The sequence below is a fragment of the Thunnus thynnus genome, chromosome 4, assembly GCF_963924715.1.
Source record: "Thunnus thynnus chromosome 4, fThuThy2.1, whole genome shotgun sequence".
In the NCBI taxonomy this organism is placed as follows: Eukaryota; Metazoa; Chordata; class Actinopteri; order Scombriformes; family Scombridae; genus Thunnus; species Thunnus thynnus.
The window spans coordinates 35,241,623-35,257,605 of NC_089520.1; the positions used below are offsets into that span (position 1 = coordinate 35,241,623).

Consider the following 15,983-nt stretch of genomic DNA (forward strand, 5'->3'; position numbering starts at 1 on the left):
AAATAGGTGTACTTCCTGTAGCTTTGAGTAAATGTACCCAGTTCCATCTCCTTGGTTTATATGGAGCCCTTGGTGCTAGTCTGTGCCTTTCATAATGACATTACATGACTGCTTATCATTCATTATAATACACGAGGCACAAACTTTGCTTAATGTTATCAGCAGGTCACTGTAGAGAGAAACAACCGTCATGTGGCTGATCAGGAAATGGAAATCTTCTCACACTCTTCGGCATAGATTCAAACCAGGAAGTGAAACCAAAACACGAACCATCATCAGCAGAGACGTTTACGAGTTTGCAACCTTGATGATTTTGTGTCACTATGTGAGCGACAGCCTGTCAAACGGCCGGGACTTTGTTTTCAGATGATGTGTGGGAGATGTTCAAACAAGTCGACAACAAGCTGTCAGGCTGCTGCTGCAGCTGATATCATGCCTGTTATTATAAGGTCTTATTATACATCCATGGCTGATGTCCAGCCGCCGTCCTGCTGCTGCTCATGTTTCTGCATGTCATTCGGTGTCTGACCTACATGTTTAATCCACAGGACTGGATTTGACTCGGAGGGATTACAGTCATTTGTATCGTCAAATTATCCTAAACTACGACCGGAAGTTAGTTTTTCCCTTCTACCACATTGGTCAGCATCTTTCAATCAATATATTTATTTGAGCGTCCCCGTTACACATTTATATAATGCACTTTTTATTTTTTGATTAGGCTGGGATAACCTTGTCGCGAATAACTACAAACCGGAAGTACAATATTGTGGTTGCGTGTAGCTTGACTACAGTCATGTACATCTGGCCGCCTGTTCGAGTCTGTTCCTCCTTCTTAACTCAGTAAGTATGGCGCTCGTGCAGAGTCCCAGCAGCACACGCGCCGTAGGAGCTGGCAGACAGCATGCGGGCTGATGTGGAGTACAGCCCGGTGGGAGAGGGGCTGGGGATGCGGGACTTCTGGCTGTATGTGTGGATGCGGAGGGCGGCGGTGATAGCGGCTCATGTCACTGGCCTGGGCCTGAGCCTCATCATCTCCCTGCTGTCAAGACCCGGAACCAGTGAGTGCAGACATGGATTTATCACCTGCTTTAGCCATTAAATCCAAATTATTTTCTATTTAAACCGCCACGGTTGGTACAGGATTAGTGCAATAGAGTTTACAGCAATTTAATCAGGGGTTTCTTTATTGGGGCTCTAGTAATTACTTGTTTTTTGTCTGGTTTAAGCATTACTAATGTGAATAAACCATTTAAATATAGTACACTTTATATTTAATAGCAAAATTAGCCTCTAGCATTAGCATTAGCCTCTTCATACAGCCTTAAACTTTGTCAAGTTTTCATATTTTTAAAGACTAGTTCCCATGTCTCAGTGAATTTATTAGGCTAAATTTAGCAATCTGAAATGTATAATATACTAGAGCAGAGCCTGTTAGAAACGGGCTGATTCTTTGTGTCCAGTAATGCTGTTGGCAGCTGTCTGGAGAACCAAACAGCCTCACACTGGACACTGCACGTCCTTCAGTCCTCAGCAATACACCTGCCAGGTGTGAAGTCGATCGGATGAATAGTTGTCGAGAAAAACGAAGGACAGACAGACAGACAGACTGCTTCCTTCATAGTTAGATACATTTAATAAAGTAATGCAAACTTCATGTATTCTCCTCCCTGATACATTTGAAGGATTCACTGGATCAATGTTTGTAGTATTTATCACAGTTTAGGATATTTATTATGTGTAATACTGCTGTAATATTACTCTGGAGACTTGTAATTGTGTAGGTATGTGTAGTATTTCTACCCATTTCTATTAGAGTAGAAAGTAATCATTTTCATTATCAATTCATCTATGATATTTTTTCAAACATGAATAATTTCTAACTGTCAAATTTACAATGAGGTGAAACAGAAAAAAACTGTTTCTAGTCCTAACATTTGAGAAGCTGGGACCAGTGACTGACTGGTATATGTGATTGATAAACAACATAATCAATGAATCTATTACAAAACTCTGATCAAGTTATTTTCTCAGTCAATTAAAACAATCAGAGTTAAAATACAGTATTGTGTGATCTGCTCCCACTCTGTCCTTTAGCTGTCATATCAGGTTCTTCATTTTGGATCATTTGATAGTCATTTATAATTTTCTTGAAAGCAATAGAAACTGGTTCAGAAACAAAAGTTAGAGGGAGTCCTACTGTAGACCTACAACAATTAGTTTTGTGAATCATGCAACAGTTTTGTCATGAATGAATCAATAACATCTGTGAACATTCTGTTAGTCTCAGATTGCTTAGCGCTGTTTCTCTTTGTTGCAGGTCTGTTCTCTTGGCATCCAGTGTGCATGTCTGTTGCAGTAAGTTTGCTGTCCATATATGACTTCACTTTCTCCATGTCTTTCCTTCTCTTACACACACACACACACACACACACACACACACACCTTGTCATTTTTACTGTGACTAAACCCGACAGTGCTTTAGGATCTGCGTTCAGTTTGTGCTCAGCTTTTATCAGTTTAATTTGAAATGATGTTTATATAGTCATTATAGATGATCAGTTAGTACAAACATATAACATTCTAAAATCATCAGTGAGATGCAGATGTATACTTTTTAAACATGTAGCTATTGTACATAGTGGAGGAATTGCATTGCATTCACCAAAGAAACAATAATATGAGCTGATGTTTTGTAAGCATGATTTACATGTTTCATAATTACAATTTATCATTTCTTACTTATGACAAAATAATGCAAACTGACATCAAAAGAAGTGAAAAAGCCGCACAACTCTGAATTTATAGAACAGATGAAGATCAACATTCCAGCACACTGCCTCCTTTAGGATAAATACACAACAATCTATCCTGAAGAAGACTGTGTGCTGAAAGCTTGATTAGTTGAATCCACTGCTTCTCCTGTTGAAGATAAAGAACTAGTGCTGCAACTAACAGTTATTTTCATTTTCAATTATTACGTCATTTTAATAATCATTTAGTGTACAAAACATCAGAAAACAATTTTAAAAAAAAACGCCTAATCACAATTTCCCAGAGCTAAAGGTGACGACTTCAAATCTTGTTTTGTCCAACCAGAAAACCCAAAGATATGAATTTTACAATAATGTCAAGAAAAGGAAAAAAACATCAACACTTTGGCTTTTTTGCTTCTGAAATGACTCTCATGATTCACCAATTATCATATTAGTTGCTACTTAATTTTCAGTCAACTAATGAGTGAAGTGGTTAATCGTTCTAGCTCTATACTATAACTCCTCCTCACTCCCAGTGTGAGCGCAGGGGAGAAATGGAAGCATCTGCCAAATGAATGTAATCTAATGTAACAATTATAAGTAGAAAGTGTCATGTTACTATCTGCTTTGATGTCCTCCATTTTAGACATTTGGAGATGTAAAAACCATGTAGTCATGTAGATGAATTATCATTAGGAATGATACAACAGTTTGGTGTCTTCAGTAATGATTAACACACATACAGCTTCAGTCAGGATGTAAAGAAGCTGATTACATTTAGATTAGAAAGAAATGACATCAAATTAATAACAGAATAAAGTATTTCTCCAGTTGAATATGAACTCTCCCGTCAGCTCTCCACATATCTTCACCTTCACGCCCTCTAGTCGTCGTGTCTCCATCCCTCTTTCCACTGTGAATAATAGATAGGAAGGGTTGGGAGGAGGGAGTGGTAACACTGACGACTGTGTTGCATCACTGCGTCAGCTATTGTGTTACAAACTGACCTAGAATATGTTGGTGAGCGCAGCTTTTCACACTGAAACGGCTTCTTCTGCGAGTCACGGCAGTACAGCGTGATGAGTCAGTCGTCCCAGCGGTATGTCAGCAGTATGTCAGCCATGATAACTCACCGTACAAACATCACAACTATTTCTCCCTTTCAGCTGCAAATCTTTGATTGACGTCACACCTTTTCTTTCACAGAAATGAATTCAAAGCACATACAATAGAAGGCTATTTATAACCTCACTGTGTCACACACACACACACACTCACTAGAGTTAAACTGATTTATTGGGATGATAGTCTTTTTATTAAAAATGACATATCATCAAAACCCCAGTCTCAGTATAAAGTCTGTTCCACTTGGTTGTTATTTTTCTACCATTATCATACAACAGCTGTCCCCTCTGATATGGAAAGGTTGTTTTTTTTTGATTGACATTCAAACAGACCAACCACTGACAGTTGCTTTGGCAGAAAGTTATGCAACAGTCGATTCTGTATCAGACCTACTGTATGTGAAACTGTTTATTACAACTCAACCCTCAACGGTTCAGGGCTTTAATGATATGTATGTTTGTACAATGATGCAAACATACTGTAATAATACTGATTTCTGATTGGCTGGCAGGTGTCTGATAAAATCATATATTGGGACATCTCGCAGAATAAACACTGTTCTAAATTACTGATCAAATTCACTAATTTCCGGTCACTGTAGTTTTAACCTGACCTAATCTAATCTATTATCTAATCTAACCTAATTATCCTTAAAATCCTCACTGGTGAATCATACCACACTATTAGCTAAATGTCACCAAGCCACAATGATCTCCCAGTATGAGAAAATACGCCTCAACCTCATCCATGATGTTCTTACATGGGAACACCTCTTTTTATATCCATTTACTTACACTTGCTCAAAATAATGACATGTTTGGGTTTTTTTTATTTTTTACCACATTTCTTTCTTTTCATCCTCCTCCAGTACTGCCTGTGTATGACTGAAGGCATCCTCCTCTTCTCAGCTGAAGGATCCCCCTTCTGCTTCAAGTCTCGGAAGGGCAAAATCCGTCTCCATTGGTTCTGCCAGGCTCTGGTCCTGATAGTTGCGGCTACTGGGCTTGGCTTCATGGTGGCCAGCAAGAACGTGTCAGAGCGCCCCCACCTGGTCACCTGGCACAGCCTGTTGGGCATCTGCACATTGGCAGCCACCCTGATCCAAGCGGCCTGTGGTGTCTGCGTCATCTTCCCCAAGCTGCTGCGTCTGACCTTACCTACACAGAGGTTGAAGCTGTACCACGCCACCTGCGGCCTAGTGGTCTACCTGCTGGCCACGGTGACTGTGATGTCAGCCATGTTCTCAGACTGGTTCCAGGCTACCGTTAAAGGGGTGGCATGGTGGGCCTTCCTCCTGCTGCCCCTCTTTCCTGCCCTGGTGGTGATGAATCAGATCACTAATGGCTACCTGCCCCGCAAGAAGATCACCAGCTAGGAGGCACAGAGGATGAGATTGTATTTACACCGTGGCCATAGTGGATTGATGTTGTACTCAGAGGGCCAGACACTCAAAATCAAAGGCTAAAGCAGCATTTGAAGATGAAATCATTAAAGCAAACTGCTTTATATACTAGTAGTCTCACAGACAGAAGAAGAACATGAAAATGCAAGTGTCTGTCTTCAAACACAGGTTTCTCAAGGGAAGGCTTGAAGCCTGGAATCTAGTTTTACTGCTTGCTGCCATCTGTGTCAGTTACTGGAGCCAGAAAATCCTGATTAGGCAAAGGGATGTGGTCTTGGTGGCACTGAGACCCAACATGCAAAACTCAAAACACCACAGTTGATTTTGATCATTTGTGCCCTCTAATGATCAATTTGTATTCTTGAATTAAGAATGCAATATGTTTTCATGAGTTTATACCTCATTTTTAACTGTTATCATGTTAGTTATCACATTTATTCCATTTGATTAATGATTGAAGCAATTTGAGGAATAAATTAATTTGAGGGTACAAATAACACATTTTTGGGCAGAAGTTATTCATTTGAGGGCATAAATGACTAAGTTGTGCGCTTCAAAAATGTCAAATTTTCAAAAATGCTACCCCTGATACCTCTTGAACTTCACACACTTCAATACACTCAGGAGAGAGCCAGCATCTATCAGGCCAGTAGAATCTCTGCAGCTCAAAACATTTGGTGTCCTCAAGCTGCAACTCCTGTTGAAATGAGAAACACAGAGGGATGACACTATGCACAGTATGTGAATCGCCATGCTCCAATGTGCACCACAGGACACATGGGGTATGCTCATCAATCCGACAAACTGCTGGAGGCAGAGCTGAGCTGGTCTACATCTCTGCGATTGAACTACTTTCATCTGTTGCCTCTCCAGAGGAATATTTGCACTACATATGCAGTGAAAGCAAAAGAGACTCTTTGTGAAGGGATATAAAGCAGCGACTGCTGTTTAGTGAAACACTGAATGTGTTAGGAGGCAGCTTCTGCAATGAAGGTGCTGTGGTTGATTATATACCAGCCTGTAAATTGTATTTATTTATTCATTTATGATATTTTTGTGTTGTGTCTGTCTTGTCTGCTTACAGGTGCTACATGGAGCCTTTAGCACTAAAACTCCACAAATATACTATATTTTTCATACTTACAGCGGATGAATATGTGTAATGTGTACATGGACACCTGCAGTGATGAACCCACAAAGAATAATCACAAACCCTGCAGATTTTGCAAAGCTTTTTTAGCCTCTTTAGTTCATTGTTTTGGCTTTATGGCACATTTACTGTGGAGTCGTCTCAGCACCTTCATCAGTCAGCAGACGGTTGCCTCAGCAAAAAGCTTTGATAGATAGATCCACCGTCTCCAAAACAGATGGACATAGTTAGCTAGCTGGTCAAGACAGTGGAATATCTAGCTGCTAAAGACATTTTTCTCAGGAGTTAATGGAAACCAGAACAGATGAGCAGAAAAATTACTCCAATTGAATGCTAACGTTGCTCTGTCTGCTGGACACAGAGCAACAGTTGCTAACCTGTTAGCTATAACTGTTATTCTTTCCTCTAGTGTTCACAAAAATCAGTTTTGCAGCTTTAATAGAGAATGGCCACAAGAATTAATACAATAGTTGTAAACAAATGACACCATTGAATAGAGTATTGTGAGCTACACTGAGCCTCATGGTCCAAGTTTTTTTTGGTAAGGGCACATGTATCATTACAGAAAGCAATAAGGTTCATGGGAAATGTGCTCTTAATTAGTACAACATTAGCATTAGCATGATCGGCGGAACGGTTTCCTCACTAAGGCCTTTAATTGATTACACAAATGATATACTATTGTCATTGACGTGACAGATAAACTGTATGCAGAGCTACATGTAGCACCTCTGGTTCATAAACTTTTTGTTTTTTTTCAGTGTGTACATGTGACATTTAGCATTCTGTCTTTTATGTGGCTATCTGTTAGCCGTGTTCTTTGTGATTTTTTGCCTATGTAAACAGTGAATGAATGTGCACTCGCTCTTGTGTTGCTTTGTCAAACAAAGGCAAAGGTACAAGCTTTCCTCTAGCAAAGACGTCATCAGTCAGTCCCTCCAGGAACCAAACTAACGCAAATGAATCCAATCCCTTCATTAATTGAAAGAGTTTAACACTTTGTCCTGTCCTCTCAATACCTCTGAAAACAGTCACATGAGAAGATTTCGAAACTGAACCAATCACAGCACTTTTCCATCCAAGTCAGATCAAGCCAAGGGCAAATCCATCAAAACTTGGTCTCAGCAAACCGGCATCCTTATAAATGAGCATCTGAAGTCATCTTCCTCGGCAGAGATTAACATCCTGCCCATTTTTAACCATCAAACTAATCATCTGATGCACATGGAGCTTGTTGGGAGAGCTACAGCCTGGGAGCAAGTACTACCTGACAGGCTGAATTCAGGGCAAAAAAAAGTCCCAGATAGCACAAAGAAGTTGCTTTGCTTTGCAGTTTTGCAGAAAAGCAGCTGCAGATTCTATTATTTCAGGCGCAATAATCAGGACGACACTCTGGGAGACCCTGGTGGGACAGATTAATGTGAACTATTTTTAAATTCTGGAGCAAACCTGATGCACAAAGACCGACTGGATGTACTGATCCTCCAGCACCTTGTCTCAACTTTGTCTTAATCACTACTAGGCAGCCCATACAAATACAAATCAGTAGTTTCCTTTTTGACATAATACTAAGCTCATTATAGATCACTGCATGGCTTTAAGACAGCAAACATATTAAGGTTCTTCTAAAGCACTCATCAATGTAGAATGCACTTAATAATGGGAAATTGTAAGAGAAATCAGGCAATATTAGACCTTCTCTGTTTAGTCTGACATTTTGACTGTTCCTTCAGCTTTTGTTAATGGTTTTCAATCTAGTTTCAGATGGATGAAAATCATGTAATGCAATGAATGTACACAATTGGAAAGTATTTTTTTAATGTTCTTTTTAAGTCAAAATTTTCTTGATAAAATAGTGGAAAGTAAAATTCCAGAAACTGTGTGAATTTTCTAATTATACTCTCACCTTTTGGAGACCTGTGTAATCTTTCGCCTTAGAATTTATTCTTCCCTTCATCAAATGTCATGAATATACTCTGATATCCTACTGAGCACAACTCGCTCACAGATAAATGTATTGTTGGTTCAGTTTACTACTCAGGACTTTGCTGTATGAGCCTGTGCTGTGTGTTAGTGGGATGATCAGAGTGGAGGTTGTGAGGTTTGTACTTACCCCATTCTCGCCAGCAGGTTGCTGCCTGTGAACCTTCTCTAATAAACAAATACATACATTTGAATTTTGATCATGTGTTTTTATTCATAATGAGACAAATCCACCTTAATAACAGAATCTTTAAAAAAACAAGCTGTACTGGTGATGAACCATCTCTAGTATTTGTTTTGATGGTGTGATTTCATGTTCCTGTGTGACTGAAGTAGCAAATGTGGTCAAAAAGTGACACGTCAAATGTTTCAGATTGAGATAAACAGGACTTGTCAGAAAATAAATAATTTTTCACTGATATTTAACAATCATACAGAAAGAAATCCAGTGTAGAACAGACAGTGATACCAGTTTGTACACCTACAGGAGCAGAGAACAGCCACAACATGCTACCTTCATGTTCCGGCTTCATACTTTTAAAGGATAAGGCTGGGAATATTCTGTGTTTCTAGCCATGCTAATCTGTTAGTCGTTCAGCTGACAATAATATTCCAGACTGAAATATCTTTTGGTGATCCTCTGACTTTTCATCTAAGACAAACATTAAGTCAAGATTTGAATGTGTCCAGTACTTTGGTTTATGATAAACTGGCTGCAAAACTAAACACATTCCTATGAGCCGGTGGGTTTGTAGCTAATTAGCAAATGCTTAGCATGCTAACACACTAATTGAATTTGTTCAGGTAAACATAATCCCTGCTTAACATCAGCATGTTAGCATTGTCATTGTGACTATGTTTGTATGCTTACATGAGCATTTAGCCCAAAGCGTATCAAAGCCTTATATATCTTCTCCCTGTGCTGTAGACCTCCAGTTTGACCACTATTAAAACTATTAAAAACACATCAATGAGTCACACTTTTGAACACACACACTAGTTTATTTTGACTCAATCCCTCAAACACCGCCCTGCTGCCACAAAGTAGTGCACCAACTGTGTATTAATCCTCAGCTGAAAACAGTCCCCAACAAAAACGTTTGCTGAAAACTAAAATGCCCACCTGTTTTAGGAAATTACTGAACTTTTTTCAAAAATGAGATGAAATATTTATGTGTTTCATAATTTGTGTCTTCAGTGTGGGCTAAGAGCCACAGAGAGGGTAGGGGAGACAGAGTTTTAGAGGCGGATTAACAAATTGTTGGTATTTTTGTGGAACTGTTTCAAGTATATAAATAATGCAAGCCTTCTCCTTTAATGACCACGCTTAAATTATGAAAAAACAAAAGCAAAACATGACCACATCTCACATTCTTCATCAGTGAGTAGAGTACCATTGTGGTTGAATTGCTGTTTCCAAGGTCAAGAACTTTCATGTTCTTCTTATCGCCAGATCCTCACCTTTAAAAAACTATAAATCCACATTACATCTCCAGAAGTTGTTGAAAGGCATTCTGGGAAGTGTAGTAACTGAAGCAGAAATAGACAAGGCAGCCTGGGGGAGCTCATATTTATTTTTCTGCTTTTGTGTTTGGTGTTAGACTTTCAGTGCTCTTTGGGGACATCCCATATAAACCAACCTGGGTTTCTGTATATAATTTACAGTGAAATTCACATTCACCACATGTATTTACAACTGCAACACTAAATCTTTTCTGGTGGACTAAACATGGACTTGGCTTGTGAATGATGTCAGTTTAGCCTGAGTTGTAGTTGCGTTAATGACCAGAAAAGATAATAAAACCATAAAACTGCTCAGTGTTCAGAGTGATCCTCCAAGGGTCAAAGTTCATAGTTAAGAGTCAGGACCTGATTGTTTGTCCTCGCAGATGAAGGTGACAGAGCTGTTCAGGAGGTCATACATGTTGACTTCCACCACTTCCGCTGATGAACTGCCCTCCCTTCCACCTGCCAGAGCCACAAACACCTGCTGGGCGGCTGCCAGCTGTGACTGCTCCTCAGAGATAGCTGACTCCGCCCCCTCATCACCTGTCGGATCTGTTGAGATCACCTGATTGGACAGAGAAGACAGGTTTTAAATATACAGCTTTAATCTGCTACACTGCTCTCTGCTGGGTGAAACTTTTTGCGCTTTGGCCACACCCCAGGAAGTGATGTCAGAGCAGGGTTCCCATCTACTGTCAAAGGCAAAACAGCTATCGTGACATCATTAATGAGGTTTGGTCAGATGCTTGAAAGATGCTTTTACACCTGGAATAATTCTCTGTTTGCATCTGAAGACCAGCTACATTTTTGTCAGTGTATATTCTGATGAGATGATATTTAGATACTGATTACATCATAACACCAGGTGAAAATGGAGAATTAATCGACATGTACTGTAGTTCATGTCATACACTGCAATGTAAAACACAGACAAAACTGTGTTAACTGGTTATATAGATTCACTTGTTGTCTGTTCTACTATCTGAGGCAAACAGTATTTTTTACTTTATTTCATTAGAATACCGCTTACAGTTGTTTTTTATTATGGAATAATCTTTTTTTGAATTAATCAATTAAGATTCAAAGGCTAATTTGTCAATTTACTAGTTAAATTTACTTGAGGCTTTGCTAAAATTCTAGTGTGTAATAGAAAAAATGATCACTAAAGGAGAAATAATAAGAACAAGAAAAAGAAATATATAAAAATGATGAATATATGTAATATAATAGTATTAGTATTAAAATGCTAAAGTGTATATTGGCCTGGTGTACATGCTCAAGTAAAAATATATAAGAACAATCATAATAATAATAGATTGATAGATTGATAGATGCACTTGCAGTTTGACATAATGTGCTGTTGTGGTGTCTATGTGTCAATCATCTAGAAAGTCAAGGGTGACTAGACTTTGGTGCAATGTGTAATGTAGAAAGCTGCCAGTGTGCACTCATGTTTCCCCTTCAGGAATGATTTTGAATTGAATACTTTTTCCCATCTGACAGCTGAGGTGAACAATGTTTTTAGAGTATGTAACAGCTGGAGGCTGAAGTGAAGAAGCTTGTAGGAAGCTTGAGTGCACTATGTTTTCCCATCTGAGTTGACTCACTGTGTGGGAGGTGGAGGCCTGCTCCTCCCCGGCCTCCTGCTCCTCTTGTGCCTCCATGTGGCAGGAGAGCAGGTGCTCCTGCAGCTCCAGTTGGGAAGTGCAGACCAGGGAGCAGAGGGGGCAGCTGAATGCCTCGCTGCTCTGGCTGACATGCTGGCTGCTGATGTGCTCCTGCAGCTCCTCCTCCCCGCCCAACACAGCCGGGCAGTACAGACAACGCACTGTCGAAGCCGCCGAGCCTGGAGGACAGACGAACAGGGTCAGCAAGGACAGCACAACACACGCTGCTGTTATTTATTCATTTGTACCGCTTTAAGTCACGACAATGAAGGAAATCTTGACCTTCTGCTGTGCAGCTTGGGCCAAATAGTCAAACACAGCCTTCCTCTTTGAACACTTCATATGATAAGAACACTTTTGGGATGAAATCTCATTCAGAAATCAGATTTTTGAGTTAAGACTAAAAGGACTACTGCGATGCATTTAATTGATCCTAACAGTAAAACCAAACACTTGTGTGTTTTTTACACAGACTTGTAGACTGTGTTTGTCCTAAAGGTGACCTGGTTATTGTCCATCATTACAAAATTGGCAATTTTCAGCTGATTGACCTTTTTTTCAGCACTATTGTATGGGAGGCCAATGAAGGTTTACCTGTGTAGTACAGACACAGACATGCATTCTGTAATTCATTTACAAATGAAATATCAGCATTTTTTTTAAACTTGTTTGTTTGATGTCTGAACTGTACATACAGCTCCTGCAATATAACTAGACTAGACCTGACACTGTGGTCTACAGTGAAAACCAGCCTCTCTACATCATGTTCTCTCTTGAAACTGTGCAAAAAATACTGTGTTTTAAAGAAGCTTAGCACATCTGCAAAGAGCCACTGCTGTTATAAAACAATATATTCTGGTTTATATTTGTGTTTGTGAGATAAAAATCTCTCTTTGTCACATATACAGAAGAATTACATGTGTTTTTGAATTCAAGAGATATGGTATTCAATGAAATTTAAGTGGTTTTATTTATCACCTGTTCTTCTTCTGGTAAAGTTCATTGGACCTCATGTCAGCGGAGGTGTTAATCTGACCTGATTCACAGTTTTTTTTTGGTCATTACATTTTTATATCTACACTGGATTTCTAAAATGCCTAAAAGTTGAGATGTAGCTCAAAGCTAGATTTCCTTTGGGGTCAGATGATTGATGGTGGAGGTCCAGTTTTGCCCCACAGACCACTATCTACCTCACAATGTGAGCCTGTGCTGTCCTCACCTTGGTGCTCAGCTGCCTGGTGTTTGGCCACGCTGGCGGCGCTGGGGAAGAACTTGAAGCAGACATCACACTGAACCAGGGTCTTGAGCTGCCGGGTGTGGTTAGCAAACACATCAGGGTGGTTGGTCCTGTTGTGGTACCACAAGCCTGACAGTTGCTGTGGCAACAGAGGGAGAGGGAGAGACTTTTACATGAAATATAAAGTACTCTACACTTTTCATCTCATGTCCCACAGGAACACATGTGACAATGAGCTGTGAGTGGAGAAGTAATTACTCAACCTCAGACTGACCTCAAACCTGTGAAGTCAGTTGAACATTCACATCCTACCTGGTAAGACTTGTTGCACAGGTCACAGCTGAAGGGCTTGGTTCCAGTGTGTGTGGCCTTATGTTTGTCCAGCAGGGCGGCGCTGGTAAACACCTTGTTGCAGGTGGGACATTTGTGGAACTCCTTCGGGTGGAACTCCTCTATGTGCTGCCGATGCTCCTCCAAAGAAGAGAAGCTGAGACAGCACTTCTGACAGTCATGAGGCTCCGACAAGTCTGACATGAAGTGGGAGAAAACATATAATATTATATCTGATCATTCAGGTCTTCTGTTATTATTTTAGTGAGGGTATGAAAATGATTGGAGTGGGGAGGGGGGTGAATCTTATAAGACCCTTCCCAGCACTATTAATATTTTTGTGGGACTTTTCCCTAGACTTAAAACTGCTAAACCCTCCCCCATTATGTCAAAACAAAATATTAATGACAAACATAACTAACTCTTATTACTCTTGTTACAGCCTCAGTGAATGGATGTGACACAGGCAGCAGCTCTGTAGCTTCTGATGGGCTTGAGCCTGAAACAGTTTTTCAACATTATATTCAACATCTTCCAATATTTATTAGATCACATGTCTGAGTATCTGTTACATTCAAACCACTTACATGATGTTCCAAAAAGTACACAGTTAATATCAAAGCACATATCAATACTGTCAGTAAATGAAAGTTCAGTGCACACTGAGGTGCAGAAGAGAAAGGAAGCTGTGTGCAACACGCTCTCTGAAAGTAACAGAAACTCATAGCCCACTTGGTTTCAGGCACAAAGTGATGTATAAAATCTAAACAGGGCCAGTAACAGTAACAGGTCGGTTAACTGTTGAAAATGAACAATTTAGTGTGTGTTTAAATCACCTGAGAAATAAAGATGCTGCATTAATAAACTGACCTCATTTTAGTTCACTCATTAGTAGAAGAAGTTGGCGATGTGTGATGCTGAACCAACAACTAATAAATCACTAATTACTCTAAAGATCAACATCTGTTGTCTTTCACTAAGCTGACATATCTGTTCTACTCAGTACTGGTTGATTTTAAAGAGAAAATAATGATCTGAACCAGAGACTGGACTGCTGTCCTTTATGACGTGTAGCACACAGAAGCCATCAAGGCAGATGGCCGCTCACCTAGAGTCCGGTTCTGCTTGAGGTTTCTTCCTGTTAAAGGGGAGTTTTTCCTTGCTTCTGTCACCAAGTGCTAGCTGCTGGGGGAACTGTTGGTGGAGTACAGTCTAGACCTGCTCTATGTGAAAAGTGCCCTGAGATAACTAGATTTATTCATTATTATTATTATATATTTAAATCTGACAAAGACAGAAGGAAATAAAATAAAAAATCAGATGAGAAAAAAACCAAAGACCCTCCTCTGCTTTAGCAAAAAGGTCAGCAAAAAGAAAAAGTACATAACCCTCCCCTCCTCTGATCCCCCCCTAATCATACAGTCCCTTAGCCCTACACATGCTTTACCTACATCATTACCTGCACTACAAAAAAACTGAGAAAACTATCAAAGTTAAAGAAAAACCAAAAAATGACGTTGAAAAAGAAAGCAGCAGAAGGTTGTGAGAGGGTGTGGTGGTGTGTTCTTACTGTGGAAGGTGTGCAGGTGGACGGTCAGCCCGCTGGCCTGGCTGTAGCCTTTTCCACACTCCCGACACACATACGGCCGATCGCCGGTGTGTGTTCGCACGTGGCGTGTCAGCTCAATGGACTGGGCGAAGACAGCCTTGCAATACTGACACACATACATCTTCCCTGAAAATACACACACACACACACAAAACCCTCAATCTGCAAGGACTGGCACCACCAGTGAGAAGAGATTTCTGATATTTAAGTGAGGGGATGAACATTCAGATTAACATTTCAAGCTAGCTCACAATACAACATAAACATTTTCTTTGTTACTCTGCGTGTGTGAGAGTGTGTGTCTTACCCTCAGAGTGTTTCTTCTTGGTGTGGTATGCCAGTGCAGCAGCCACGCTAAAGCTCATGTCACAGTGTTTGCAGTGGTAGGGTTTCTCTCCCGTGTGTAGCCGCATGTGATTCTTTAGAGATGAGTTGGCTCCAAACTTTGCGCCACATTCCTCGCAAGCAAACGGCTTCTCTTCAAAGTGCTCGGTGCGCTTGTGGTAAATCATACCTGAAATATACGACAAGAGGGAGAAAAAACATGACAACATGGTACAAGAGGAGAGGAAATTCTATCTGTGTATCACACTTTTACAGTAGGCTACATGACAAGGTGAGAGCAGAGAGAATGTAAAAGAAGTCATGTGAGACTCTCAACACGACACCAGCATGTCACCTGCAATTCCAGGTGTAACAGATGAGAGTGGGAAGCCTGATGTGTGTTGCATACAGATGTGGAGAGTACTAGCTCATGCTCACCTGATGGGTGGGCGAAGGTCCTTCCACAGAGGTCGCAGGCCACCTTCTTCTTGACTCGTGCCGTGTTGCGGTGAGCCTCGGCCCGGTGGCGCTGCAGAGCCCGCTGGTTGGCCAGCTTCTCGGGGCACTGCGGACACTGCTGCTCACACTCCTGGGACATGGAGCAGCGCTTCACGTGGGCCACCATTCGACACTTGTACGCAAAACCCTTCTTACACCAGCGACAGGAGTAGGGCTTGGACGGGGAGGATGGGGAGGAGGAGGAGGAGGGGGGAGGGGAGGAGGAGTCGGTGGTAGCGTTTACATCTTTCTCGTCCTCTTCGGTCTCCTCCTTGCTGTTTTCTTCCTCTCCCTCTTCTTCCTGCTTTTCTTCAGTGCTGTTACCGTTCTGCTGTTCTGAGTCAGCTGTGAAAAATGGAGAAGGTTCCAACACTGATCTGAACCATCGTCCCTCTC

At 40.7% G+C, this 15,983-nt stretch overlaps 2 protein-coding genes across 2 annotated transcripts in view; one reads left to right on the forward strand and one right to left on the reverse strand.

The window, feature by feature from the left end:
* Positions 1-212: 212 nt before the first annotated feature.
* On the forward strand, positions 213-8,610 carry cyb561d1 (cytochrome b561 family, member D1). Its single transcript, XM_067588499.1, has 4 exons — positions 213-615; positions 722-1,061; positions 2,321-2,358; positions 4,750-8,610. Exons 2-4 carry the CDS (start codon positions 905-907, stop codon positions 5,254-5,256), a joined length of 702 nt encoding a protein of 233 aa, XP_067444600.1. The 5' UTR covers positions 213-615; positions 722-904; the 3' UTR covers positions 5,257-8,610.
* A 1,361-nt stretch (positions 8,611-9,971) lies between these two features.
* The window catches only part of zbtb40 (zinc finger and BTB domain containing 40), a 9,595-nt gene continuing 3,583 nt past the window's right edge, over positions 9,972-15,983 (reverse strand). The window contains exons 5-11 of the mRNA XM_067588500.1: positions 15,528-15,978; positions 15,073-15,279; positions 14,727-14,891; positions 13,139-13,353; positions 12,809-12,965; positions 11,530-11,768; positions 9,972-10,487 (exon numbers count right to left, since the gene is read on the reverse strand). Of these exons, the coding sequence (XP_067444601.1) occupies positions 10,272-10,487; positions 11,530-11,768; positions 12,809-12,965; positions 13,139-13,353; positions 14,727-14,891; positions 15,073-15,279; positions 15,528-15,978 (1,650 nt within the window). The 3' untranslated portion in view covers positions 9,972-10,271. The remainder of the gene's footprint in view (positions 10,488-11,529; positions 11,769-12,808; positions 12,966-13,138; positions 13,354-14,726; positions 14,892-15,072; positions 15,280-15,527; positions 15,979-15,983) is intronic.

What these genes read in the sequence shown, in the direction of transcription:
- cyb561d1 (XM_067588499.1), top strand. Translation starts at nt 905, where the DNA reads ATGCGGGCTGATGTGGAGTACAGCCCGGTGGGAGAGGGGCTGGGGATG. An exon ending in GCTGTCAAGACCCGGAACCA is followed by an intron (nt 1,062 to 2,320) that starts GTGAGTGCAGAC and finishes TCTTTGTTGCAG; the next exon opens with GTCTGTTCTCTTGGCATCCA. An exon ending in CAGTGTGCATGTCTGTTGCA is followed by an intron (nt 2,359 to 4,749) that starts GTAAGTTTGCTG and finishes ATCCTCCTCCAG; the next exon opens with TACTGCCTGTGTATGACTGA.